The following is a 12327-nucleotide window of genomic DNA, read 5'->3' as shown; positions in this document are numbered from 1 at the left end:
CACCTAGTATTAAGTGCATAAATGAACATACTTTAAAGAACTTGAGCTTTTCTTTTTTGCAAATTCTTTTTTTTTTTTTATTGATCTTAGGAAATATTCTAATGTTTTGAGATGCTGGATTTTTGACTTTCATGAGCTGTAAGATCTAAACATAAAAATTAAAACAAAAACTTAAAACTTTCAAAATATTTTACTTTACATGTAATGAATCTGGAATATATGAAAGTTTCACTTTTTTTAAAATAAGTTACAAAAAATGTACTTTTTCACAATATTCTAATTTTTTTTTAGATGCACCTGTATGTATGTACAGTATGTATGTACAGTATGTATACATATATATATATATGAGAGAGAGAGAGAGAGAGAGAGAATTGCAGTTTATACCATTTCTATGGCCATGCAATATTAAATGTCCTTTTTTATCCATTTATATGGCCATATTAAGTATCCTTAATATCTTGATTCTACATTAATCTGAGAACTCAATGTGTAAATATATTCATTATTACAAATTTTCATGGTGCTTAAACCATTCTAAATATTTAAGTGCAGTCCGTAGGGCTGAAATGAAATATTTGCATACCTTTCCTTGTCATAAAAGTCCATGGCCTTCTTAACTTTGTTGTATGCAGCAACTCTGAAGGGAATAATCTCTAGAGAGGTGAGGCCTGGTGCCATGGTCAGCACTTTTCCACCGTGTGTGGGCTCATACAGGTCCTTCTTTGTCTCCGGATGGGGCACTGGATTTTTGACTTTCATGAGCTGTAAGATCTAAACATAAAAATTAAAACAAAAACTTAAAACTTTCAAAATATTTTACTTTACATGTAATGAATCTGGAATATATGAAAGTTTCACTTTTTTTTAAATAAGTTACAAAAAATGTACTTTTTCACAATATTCTAATTTTTTTTTAGATGCACCTGTATGTATGTACAGTATGTATGTACAGTATGTATACATATATATATATATATGAGAGAGAGAGAGAGAGAGAGAGAGAGAGAATTGCAGTTTATACCATTTCTATGGCCATGCAATATTAAATGTCCTTTTTTATCCATTTATATGGCCATATTAAGTATCCTTAATATCTTGATTCTACATTAATCTGAGAACTCAATGTGTAAATATATTCATTATTACACATTTTCATGGTGCTTAAACCATTCTAAATATTTAAGTGCAGTCCGTAGGGCTGAAATGAAATATTTGCATACCTTTCCTTGTCATAAAAGTCCATGGCCTTCTTAACTTTGTTGTATGCAGCAACTCTGAAGGGAATAATCTCTAGAGAGGTGAGGCCTGGTGCCATGGTCAGCACTTTTCCACCGTGTGTGGGCTCATACAGGTCCTTCTTTGTCTCCGGATGGGGCATACCTGCTGGATCTCGTCCTACAATGTAAAAGTTGGCCCCTGCGATCATCCTGGCCCGACAATGCCACTGTACCTATAAGGACATACCAATTTTTTGTGCAATTCAGAATTGGTTCGACTCAATGTTTTGTACTAAAAAAGGTCGAAAATGGCTACAGAAACTGTTTTCTGTTTATTAAACGGCCTCTTTTTTTTTTTTTAGAGTAACAAAAGTCTGACCTCTGTAGGCCCAGCATACATCATGGGTGAGGGGAAAATGGCCACAATGGTGTTTTCTGGATCCAACACTCCTTCATCCAGAACAGCAGCATGCTGCTTCATGCGCCAGTCCAGCGGTACATCATCCTCTTTGGTCCAGCCACCCAGAGGGTGCAGCAGCAGCACAGGCTTTTTGTAGCCTCGCTCCAACAGACGACGCTTAGTGTCCTGCATCAGGAGCGCATGGCCGTTGTGCACAGGATTACGCAACTGGAATGCAAAAATGGCATCTGCAAGGAAAACACACAATTGGTACTTATAGAAATGAACTTGTATAAAAAAAGTTTAGGTTTAGGGGTAGTGTTAAATTTGCTACAGCAACATTATAGTGTGTTCCATCATAATAAGAGTATAGTAATTGTCATTTTTTCATGTGAAACTATTACATGTTTCACTTTTACCTGCTCTCATTTTTTTACATTTCTGTCTAAGCTCCCGTGGAGTGAGACGGTACTGGTCAAGACCATCATTCCAACTAATTCTCTCAAACACCTCCAGGTCTCCACCGGCCAGCCAATCACCACTCTCCATTACCATCTGTACAAAGCATAAAAGGTGGCATTTCATTGGCTGATTGTATTAGCAAGTATAACATACAACTGTTATAAAAGCAATGGCACAGAGATGTGTCTTCTCACCTTGATGTATGGATGCTGGGGGCATGTTGTCCCCCACTGCCTGGCACATCTCTCTTCTTTACGATGCTCATAAAACTCAGGGTTGCGCATGATTGCCACCTTTTTACCTTTGAACTCCAGGGCAAAAGCTGTGCAACTGTCCAGCCTCTCTTTGTCATCCTTGGATACAGGCAGCACAATGGGAACAGACATGTTGATGACTCCACCTAAACATATAATATTACCAATTAATAATTACTGTTTTTATTATCAATATTAATAATATTATTTCATGTAAAGTTTGATGTTATTACATTAACTCAGTCTGGTAATTGAATGCATGTAAATGAAAATTATTACTGATTATAATATAACTGATTATTACTGTTATAATTAATTCATATTTAATATTACATCCACTCGTTCAAAAGTTTAGAATTGGTCATCTTTTTTAATGTTTCTGAAAGCAGTCTCTTATGCTCACCAAGGCTGCATTTATTTGATAAAAAAATACATTAATATTGTGAAATAGTATTACAATTTAAAATAACAAATTTAAATATATTATAAAATAAAATTGATAAATAGTGGTAAAGTGGATTAAGCTGGATGGTAAAGCTTAATTTCCAGCAGCCATTACTCCAGTCTTCAGCGTCACATGATCCTTCAGAAATCATTCTATGCTGATATGGTGCTTAAGAAACATTTCTTATTATTATCAATGTTGAAAACAGTTGTGCTGCTTAATATTTTTATGATCAGGATTCTTTGATGAATAGAAAGCTCAAAAGAACTGTTTATTTGGAATAAAAATATTTTGTAACACTATAAATTGTTAATTTAATGCATCCTTATTAAATAAAAGTAGTAATTTCTCTTTGAAAAAAACTTTTGAATGGTAGTCTATGTTATTTCTAAAGCTCAGAGTATACACTATTTACCTAAAAATAGAAAAGCTAAAAAACAAATCTGAAAAATGTAATATTTGATAGTACAAACCTAATTTTTCTTAAAATTGTTAAATGTAAAATTACATGGAAAAACTATATTTAAAAAAAATGAAAAATTTTTGAGGGTAATGTTTCTGTTAGTGGGCCAACAGTTTAGAAATGTCTTTACCATCAAGCAAAGTTCCAAAGTGCAAGACTTGCAGGAATTCCCTCTCCCTCATGAATCCCTTCAGTGGAGTAGCCCAGCCCTCGGATAGAACCTGTATCCACTGCAAATCCAGCTACAGGACCAGAGAGAAACACACAAACAGAACTTCAGTTTTATTTCATTACAAGACCGACAGTTTGCCACAAAATAACAACAGGATCGCATGGCCGTTGTACACAGGATAACGCAACTGGAATGCAAAAATGGCATCTGCGGGGAAAAGACGTAATTGCAGAGGGTTTTGTGACACTAGTAAGGACTTATGGGCATGAACTTGTGTAAAAAAAAAAAGTTTACGTTTAGGTGTAGTGTTCAATTTGCTGCAGCATCATTATAGTGTGTTCCATCATAAGTTTGCCATAACATAACAACTATGACATACAACAGTTCATTTCTTTCTAAAGTAGTTATTTTAGTGGCTGTTGCCGAATTGAATTATGCAGTAGATTTCCATTTCCAAAGACCAGGTTACAGTGAAAAGCTTTCTGTTAACTGAACTGTGATGAAATGCCTGTGGTGTAACATGCAGGGTGGTTGATTCACACAGCAGGGCATGTGTGTGTTCGTGAAGGGTTGCATTTACCTCTGTGATGGATAAAGCGGGGAGTATATTGGCATCACTCAGCACCAGGTCCAGCTTGTTTTCAGGAACAAAGAGCTCATTCACTTCTTCTGTCACACCAGTGGGCACAATATCCTGTAATAACGAATCATCTGGTCAGTGATGTTTCAACATCTCCCAACTGAAAACTGACAGTCTGTGAGCTGGCATAAAGAAAGGGACAACTGGTAAAACACAAGGACCCATTTGATGACCAGAAATGAAAGAATGACCCACCTGTTCCTTCAAGAGATCCACTAGCTCCTGAATGCAGTCATTGACAGTGAGCTCTCCGGTCTTCAACACAAGCTCAGGGGCTTCAGGTTTCTCATAGTCAGAGTCTATTCCCGTAAAACCTACATGATAAAATAAATAAATAAATGTTTTCTAGATAAATTCATGGAAATTACATTATTGGCAAATAGCTGCTCTGCATTCTTAAAGGGATAGTTCACCCAAAAATGAAAATTCTGTCATTAATTACTCACTCTCCCGTCATTCCAAACCCACAAGACTTTCGTTCATCTTCAGAACACAAATTAAGATATTTTTTATGAAATCCGAGAGCTTTCTGACCCTGCATCGACAGCAACGCAACTGACACATTCAAGGCCCAAAAAGGTAGTAAATAAAATAATCCATGTAACATCAGTGGTTCAACCGTAATGTTATAAAGCTACAAGAATACTTTTTGTGCCCAAAGAAAACGAAAATAACAACTTTATTTAACAACTTCTCAACAATTTCATTATTTTTGTCTTTTGCACACAAAAAGTTCTTATAGCTTCATAGCATTACGGTTGAATCACTGATGCCACATGGGCTAGTATAAGTCCTTACTACCTTTCTGGGCCTTGAATTTGTCAGTTGGGTTGACGTCTATGCGGGGTCAGAAAGCTCTCGGATTTCATCGAAAATATCTTAATTTGTGTTCAGAAGAAGAACAAAGGTCTTTACGGGTTAGTAATTAATGACAGAATTTTCATTTTTGGGTGAATGATCCCTTCAAGTCCAAAAAAAATCAAGTGTGATCAAAATAAACATGATGGGACATCTATAAGCAAAGCATTTATAGATTTATTTTCCCAAAAAACACCTTTAATCTCTCCAGCACGGGCCTTTTTATAAAGCCCTTTGACATCTCTGCTCTCGCACACCTCCAGTGGGGCATTTACAAACACCTCAAAGAACGGCAGACCCGCAATCTCATGGATCTTCCTGGCGTCGTTTCGATCCTGTTGTGAGCACATGTAAAATCATCCTCTTAATCCATCCTGAGTTAGGAATTGTTGGGAAAACATCATGTAATATGTGACCCTGGAGCACAAAACCAGTCTTAAGTCGCTGGGGTATATTTGTAGCAATAGCAAAAATACATTGTATGGGTCAAAATTATTGATTTTCCTTTTATGCCAAAAATCATTAGGATATTAAATAAAGATCATGTTCCATGAAGATATTTTGTAAATTTCCTACTGTAAATATATTAAAACGTAATTTTTGATTAGTAATATGCATTGCTAAGAACTTCATTTGGACAAATTTAAATTTGATTTTCTCAATATTTTTATTTTTTTGCACCCTCAGATTGCAGATTTTCAAATAGTTGTACCTCGGCCAAATATTGTCCTATCCTAACAAACCATACATCAATGGAAAGCTTATTTATTCTGCTTTTAGATGATGTATAAATCTCAATTTTAAAAAATTGACACTTGTGACTGGTTTTATGGTCCATAGTCACATATAGGAACCTCTGATGTCATTAAATATCACCCACCTTTGTAAATGGAGAAATGAAACTAGTTATGCAAACCAGTCCGGCATCAGCAAACAATCTGGCCACCTCAGCAATACGTCGGATGTTCTCTTCCCTGTCTGTGGCCGTGAAGCCCAAGTTCTTATTTAGGCCATGTCGAATATTGTCACCATCGAGCGAGTAGCAAGGAATGGCATGAGAAACTAGATATTCCTCTACAGCAAATCCAATTGTAGTCTTTCCAGCACCAGACAGCCCTGTAGAAAAAAGAAACACTGAAGTAAACTGTATGGGAAAAAGATGCGATATTTTATGTAAATGGTGACTCAGACTGTCTAACATCTCCTTCTCTTTTCCACAGAAGAAAGGAAGTCATTCAGGTCTGAGCATGAGGGTGAATAACTGATGACTCAATTTTCATTTAGGAGTGAACTATCCTTAATAATTTGTTCAATGTAATTTTCTCACGGACATTTTACAGGAGAAATTCCCACCTGTCAGCCAGACAGTACATCCACGAAATCCACCTCTGGTCCCAACCACCTGGCCACGCTTGCTTCTGCTCACATGGTGAGCCTGGTACACAACATTGGTTGCTCTCTGCAGATCCTATGTACAAAACAAAAAAATAGATCTACATTATATGAAAAGTAAGCATGAGAACAATTTGCAAGTTGTGCAGTCAGAGCCTAAAGCATCACTTCTTCCATCCTTACTGATATTGACAGTGTATTTCTATAGGGACCATTTACAAAAGTTTACGATTTACAAAAGTGTTTGAAGGGATACTTCACCCAATAATGCTAATTTTGTCATCATTTACTCACCCTCAGGTCATTACAAATCTAAAAGATGATCATTTTTGTCCATACAATGAAAGTCAAAACTGGTTTGGTTTCAAAATATTTTTGTTCCACAGAAGTAAGAAAGTCATGCAACATGAACAACATGCCTGCAAGCAGATGACAGAACGTACAGTTTTGGGTCAACTGTCCCTTTAATTTTAACTTCATGAAAAAGTAATTTTACCATCCAAGAGCCACATCTGACTGAAGAGTAGAATTACATCTTACAAAAGAATACAAATAATACACATCTTTTTCTTCTGAACAGTTTAATTCACACAATTGTGCTCTTGTGGATTATATTCTCGTGTATCGGACTCGGTCATCAGGACTGAGGAGGGAGCGGCTTCGGCAAGAGAACTGAAGAAACAATCAAGGCCATTCATGCAGGCCCATGGAGAGGTGGCCAGCTGGATCAGAGCCATCTCTCTCTCTCTCTCTCTCTGCACCAAGGATTTTTGGGTACACAAGAAATCCCAGCTTGATGCAAGTAACCCTGGGCTTTGATAATTCCCACTGGTACACAGTGTCTCTTTGACTGAGGATATGCAAAATATGGCTTCATAAGGAACTGAGTTACTAATAACATTAATCTTACATGGGATTTGCATCGTTTTTATATGGTTATACTGCAGATCACAAGAACGCTCTTTATGAAGCATGGTAGCATGCATGCTATGATTCTGCCATGTAAAAAAAAAAAAAAAAGACAGTTATTCTATTATAAGAAGATGGGTGAGTTAAATTTATACTGAACAAAACCTCTAAGCACATCAAATAAAGTTAGGTCACATGCCAAATCTAGACAAGGTGATGAAAAGGATCAACTTGAATGATAACATCCTGCCACATCACCACAGATTTACATTTTAAATATCCGTTCAGCCGAAAACAAACATTTGTGTTATTTTAAGGGGCTGCCACTCCACATTTTTCCAGTAGTTCCGTAAATTACACGGATGATTAACTCGAGCAACTCTTACTTTGTTTGAATGTAACGCCTTTTAAAATAAACGTGTTTTTTTTTTTTATTATAATTATTAAAAAAATTAATGCTCTAAAAACAGTTAAAACCATTAGTACTAATACAAAAGACCTCTGCTGTGTTTTAAAGTCTGTTGACATTTCGTAGTTCCCATCGATGCAACTTTTAAAAGTTCAGCGAGAAATAAACAAAAGCAAGAAGAAAAAAAAGCCGGGCATCTGCAAACGTACCGTTCTTTGCTTTTTCATCCCAGACATGATGCAACAAAGCGAGCACGCGCCGAGGCTTTCTAAAGACGTGACCCTTGAGAGACTAACACTGAGTAAAAGTCAAGTAAAGTTAGTGGAAGTCCGGATATACTGGACACGTAGCACTCAGCGCTCTTCCTGAAATCCTCCCACCATCAGCTCAGCGTGCGCTGCTCACGTCACAATCACGACTCGGATTCTCACTTACTGCTCTCAACATACTGCATATCTCTTACAACACAGCGTGACACAAAACGGAAGTAGTAGTACTAAGATACATACATGAAGAAAAAAATGTTGAATTATCATAGCTGCAATCTCTTTTGTTCTTTTTTTATTCCATAACACAGGAGTTGACAACCCGTTTTTGCAAACCGAAGACCCCCCACCCAGAATCCCAGCATCCCAGCCATTAAAAAGACTAAAAACATTACCTTTAATAACATTACCAGCCCCCTGGAAATACTTCATAGAGCCTCGTGATTCTCCAGAACGAAAGAAAAAAATCCATATTTTGCATATTTGTGTTTACAAATGACATCAGCAGCATAACAATTTAAGCGAAAATTGCAATATCAACATCAACTTCAGAATGTCTCAGTACTTGATTTGTCTCTCTTTTGCTTTAATGACAGCAGCACTGGAGCAGAACAACAACTCTACAAGTTTGTAGAAAACCTGCTAATCTTGTTAAACCTTTATTTTTGATTTATTTGTATATATATTTTTTTCAGTTCCATGTTTTGAATCCCAGGGCCCAGTTTAAAAATGTTTAAATTGGATTAAAGGGGTCATATGATGCGATTTCAATTTTTCCTTTCTCTTTGGAGTGTTACAAGCTCTTGGTGCATAAAGAAGATCTGTAAAGTTGCAAAGACTAAAGTCTCAAATCCAAAAAGATATTCTTTATAAAAGTTAAGAGTCAACCACGCCTACCTAAAACGCCTCGTTCTAACACGCCCCCACATGTTTACATCACGATGTGGGAAGATTTGCCGCCCAAATGTTCACGCAAAGAAAGAAGGCGTAACTTTTATTCTCGTTGTAGTATTGTTGCTGCTGCCATGTTGTGAAAGCGAAACTACTTTGTTTGGTCTTCCAAAAGAGGACGATATCCGCTTCGTCATACCTAGAGCTGATCCGTGCTGGTCGCTGAGGAAATACATCAACTTCGCGCTGTGGATCACCGGATCGGCTTTCACTGTGGACAAAGCGGAGTCCAGCCCGGGGTCGCCACATGTGGTTGCCACAAGCCCGCCTCCGCTCACTCCAGCCCGCCGTGTGTGATGCTGTTTCGTTGTGAAAGCGAAACTACTTTGTTTGGCCTTCCAAAAGAGAACACGACTAGAAATCAGTGGTTAAGTTGTATTTACAACACTGTTCCAGAACAGTTTAACCCAAATATTCAGATGTGTGCAGCACATTTTATGGACTCTTTCCTGATCCTGGTAGAGTTGACTACAATGCCGGCTGTTCTGACTCACAGACTGTAAGTACATTTTTATATTTAAAGAATTTGCCACTGACGATTCAAAGGCGAGTTTTGGGCAGTGTAGAGTAGCGTTTGTAGTTTGTAATTTCTCCGATCACAAATGCAGACATGGTTTTATGTTTACGCAGCGCGATGCAATGCAATGCGTAAAAAGACAGTATAAATTATTATAATCCGTAATTATGTCCCCACTGGATGCAACGAATGCCTCGTTTATAATGGGCTTTAATGTTTTTGTCTCGTCGTGCCGAGACAAGGAATCACAATATGGTAGGGACTGTAACATTTCCATCACACGCTTGAGGTATTCGGCCAATCAGAGCACACCTCTCTTTTCAGACCGATGAGCTTTGTAAAAATCGACACGTTTCAGAAAGGTGGGGCATAGAGGAGAAACAATAATGTACAGTATGTGGAAAGGTTTTTTTAACCTTAAACTGCATAAACACATTGCATTACACCAAATACTCAAAATAATGTTCTTTTTAGCAACATCATATGACCCCTTTAAACGATCCAGGTTTGGAAATCCCATGTTTTGCCATTGAGGATCAGGTAATCCATTATACCATCCATCTTTAACATTACATCACTCAGATATTCAAATATTTCCAGATTATCAAATGCGGATTACCAGTACTCTAAATGGAACTCCATATCACAATGAAGGCTACTAGCTGTAAAAGATGAATCACAGTTAGAATAGTCAATGTTGGGTCACTTTGTGTTTTGAAGAGACAGAAAATTGCACACTTAGTGAATACAAACATCCGCATCCAAATTCAATTTATTTTAAACAGTCAAGCCTCTCATCTGATCCACAACAAATAAATAAAAGTAAACAAAAATACATGCAATAAAATGTTTGGTTCATCTCTTATGATTGTGTCATCGTAATTAATATAAAGTGACTAATGACATTTAAAAGTAAAAATATTATTTTAGTTTGATATCAACAGCTGTTTGAGTGATAATGTGGACAAATATATATATATAGGTTTATATTATAATATATATATAGGTTTGATCCAGATTAAAACTATGATTTCAGATTTCTTATGAACAACCCATTTTCAAGATTGGATCTGATCCCATGTGGTCTTTGCCTTTTATAAAACCCCACCAAGTGAACTACCCACTAGAAAATGCACAGTTATTATTAAAATAAAATATAAAAACTTTGTTTTCTGTTAAATTGCTTTCATTACAAAATTACAAATTATTTGGCACTGTATAACCATAATTCTCTTTGGCAAATAAAACAAGAACAAACATAAATCATTCTTAAAGCACAAATTTCACCCCCCTCTGGCAATGTAGTAACCATTAAAATAAATAAAGCAACATATTAAACCTTCAACCACAACATGAAGAAAAAAAAAAGTACAATCAAAAATACAACAAAGATGCAGTCATTGCAAGTGCACAGTAATTCATCCTTGTAATCCACTATTTAATAAACCTAACTCAAAGTTCAGTGTTCCTGAGGTTTGACTGAGGCACATTACATTCCTTATTAAACTCACAGCCATTAAGGAGCTTTGAGTAATGCTTTCTGACTGTTTCATACAGTGGAGCCGAATGGTTCATGTTGGGAAAGGTCATTAACTTCTCATTGAGAAACAACTGTATTCTGAGTCCATCCCTGCATTCGTACAGGACAAAGACTAAGTTTGCAGCATAAGGTACAATCTGACTGGAGCGGAATGTGCGGTTGTGCTGCAATGAAAAATTATCTGCAGTTAAAGGTTTTTCATCCTTATAGAAGGACATCAGAGAGAGCAGCATGAGGGTGAGAAATTATTTTTATTTTCTGGGTGAACTATCTCTTAAGTTAAAATGTTTAAGAGACCAACAAAACATCTATAAAGTAAGGGACACTAAGCCTACCCTGAACATCCCAGAGTCCGTGAAGACCCTCTTGAAAAGCTTTGACACTATCAACACAGCGATGCTTGGAGCTGGTGATGAACTCAATGCGGTTGGCACGGAGATGATCCTCAGAAATCAAAGTGGGAAAAGACTGTGCCAGTCTCATAGCCAAATGCCTGTGGTCATCGCGCCCTTTCTCCACCAGTCTGCCGTCCATGTCTTCAGTGTACCACATCTTCCATGTCTTGATGTCATTTAGCCACGAGGCTGAACCCGACGCGTGAGACACGACCAGCTCAAACAATCGCGCGATCTTCTTCACATTTTTGGTGGTTGGGTAGCGCGTCCCGTGACGGATAACCGACACCATATGAATGGCACGGCAGTCTGGAGAGGGGGGAGCTACCAGTGATTTGTTTACAAACAAAATGTCATCTAATAGATGTGGGTTCGCTTCCTCGTACCTGCCTTTTGTCCCAAAGTGATGCGCTATCGCCGGTATCGCTGGCCTGGCAAGTTTAGATAATGACAAACCAACCATAATGCTCAAAGAAGTGATAAGAAAGTTCGTGAGGAAGTAAGTTGCTTTCATTTCTGGATGAGCGATACCTGTTTCACCTAAAATACCCGTACGTTCATTCAATCAAGATTGCCAGGTCTGTGTAACAAAACCAGTCCAATTGCTACTCAAAAAAGGGCTAACCACGGCCAAAACTAGCACTATCACGTTCCGGGGGGAAACCGCGGACCTGGCAACACTGCATTCAATGCCTAAGTGAAGCCAGCCTCAAAATCGAGATACAAAACCTTCCGGGTTAAAACACAGCCATAATATCAAAGAACTTACCGATTGATTTCAAATATATTACTGCTTCACACACACACACACACACACACACACACATACATACATTTGAAAAGTTAATTATGTTCATAGACAACATGTTTTTCTATGTATGCGTTAGACCAGGGGTGCCCAAACTCGGTCCTGGAGGGCCGGTGTCCTGCAAAGTTTAGCTCCAGCTTGCCTCAACACACCTGCCTGGAAGTTTCTATGCCTAATAAGACCTTGATTAGCTGCTTCAGGTGTGTTTGATTAGGGTTGGAGCTAA

At 37.4% G+C, this 12327-nt stretch overlaps 2 protein-coding genes across 2 annotated transcripts in view; both read right to left on the bottom strand.

Annotated features, from left to right (window-relative positions):
• The window catches only part of LOC107584134 (bifunctional 3'-phosphoadenosine 5'-phosphosulfate synthase 2-like), a 16070-nt gene extending 8044 nt beyond the window's left edge, over positions 1 to 8026 (bottom strand). The window contains exons 1-11 of the mRNA XM_016270608.1: positions 7834 to 8026; positions 6268 to 6382; positions 5795 to 6030; positions 5111 to 5249; positions 4252 to 4370; positions 3997 to 4110; positions 3375 to 3486; positions 2277 to 2482; positions 2040 to 2175; positions 1600 to 1868; positions 1224 to 1453 (exon numbers count right to left, since the gene is read on the bottom strand). Coding sequence (XP_016126094.1) covers positions 1224 to 1453; positions 1600 to 1868; positions 2040 to 2175; positions 2277 to 2482; positions 3375 to 3486; positions 3997 to 4110; positions 4252 to 4370; positions 5111 to 5249; positions 5795 to 6030; positions 6268 to 6382; positions 7834 to 7860 — 1703 coding nt within the window. The 5' untranslated portion in view covers positions 7861 to 8026. The remainder of the gene's footprint in view (positions 1 to 1223; positions 1454 to 1599; positions 1869 to 2039; positions 2176 to 2276; positions 2483 to 3374; positions 3487 to 3996; positions 4111 to 4251; positions 4371 to 5110; positions 5250 to 5794; positions 6031 to 6267; positions 6383 to 7833) is intronic.
• Positions 8027 to 11186: 3160 nt separating this feature from the next.
• Positions 11187 to 11943, bottom strand: LOC107584192 (multiple inositol polyphosphate phosphatase 1-like). Its single transcript, XM_016270697.1, has one exon. It carries the CDS (start codon positions 11805 to 11807, stop codon positions 11187 to 11189), a length of 621 nt encoding a protein of 206 aa, XP_016126183.1. The 5' UTR covers positions 11808 to 11943.
• Between the last annotated feature and the right edge of the window lie 384 nt (positions 11944 to 12327).

This window comes from Sinocyclocheilus grahami, unplaced genomic scaffold, assembly GCF_001515645.1.
Source record: "Sinocyclocheilus grahami isolate Dianchi unplaced genomic scaffold, SAMN03320097.WGS_v1.1 scaffold57.1, whole genome shotgun sequence".
In the NCBI taxonomy this organism is placed as follows: domain Eukaryota; kingdom Metazoa; phylum Chordata; class Actinopteri; order Cypriniformes; family Cyprinidae; genus Sinocyclocheilus; species Sinocyclocheilus grahami.
Note: the sequence above shows the minus strand (reverse complement) of the source record. Positions and strands in the feature narration are given on the sequence as shown.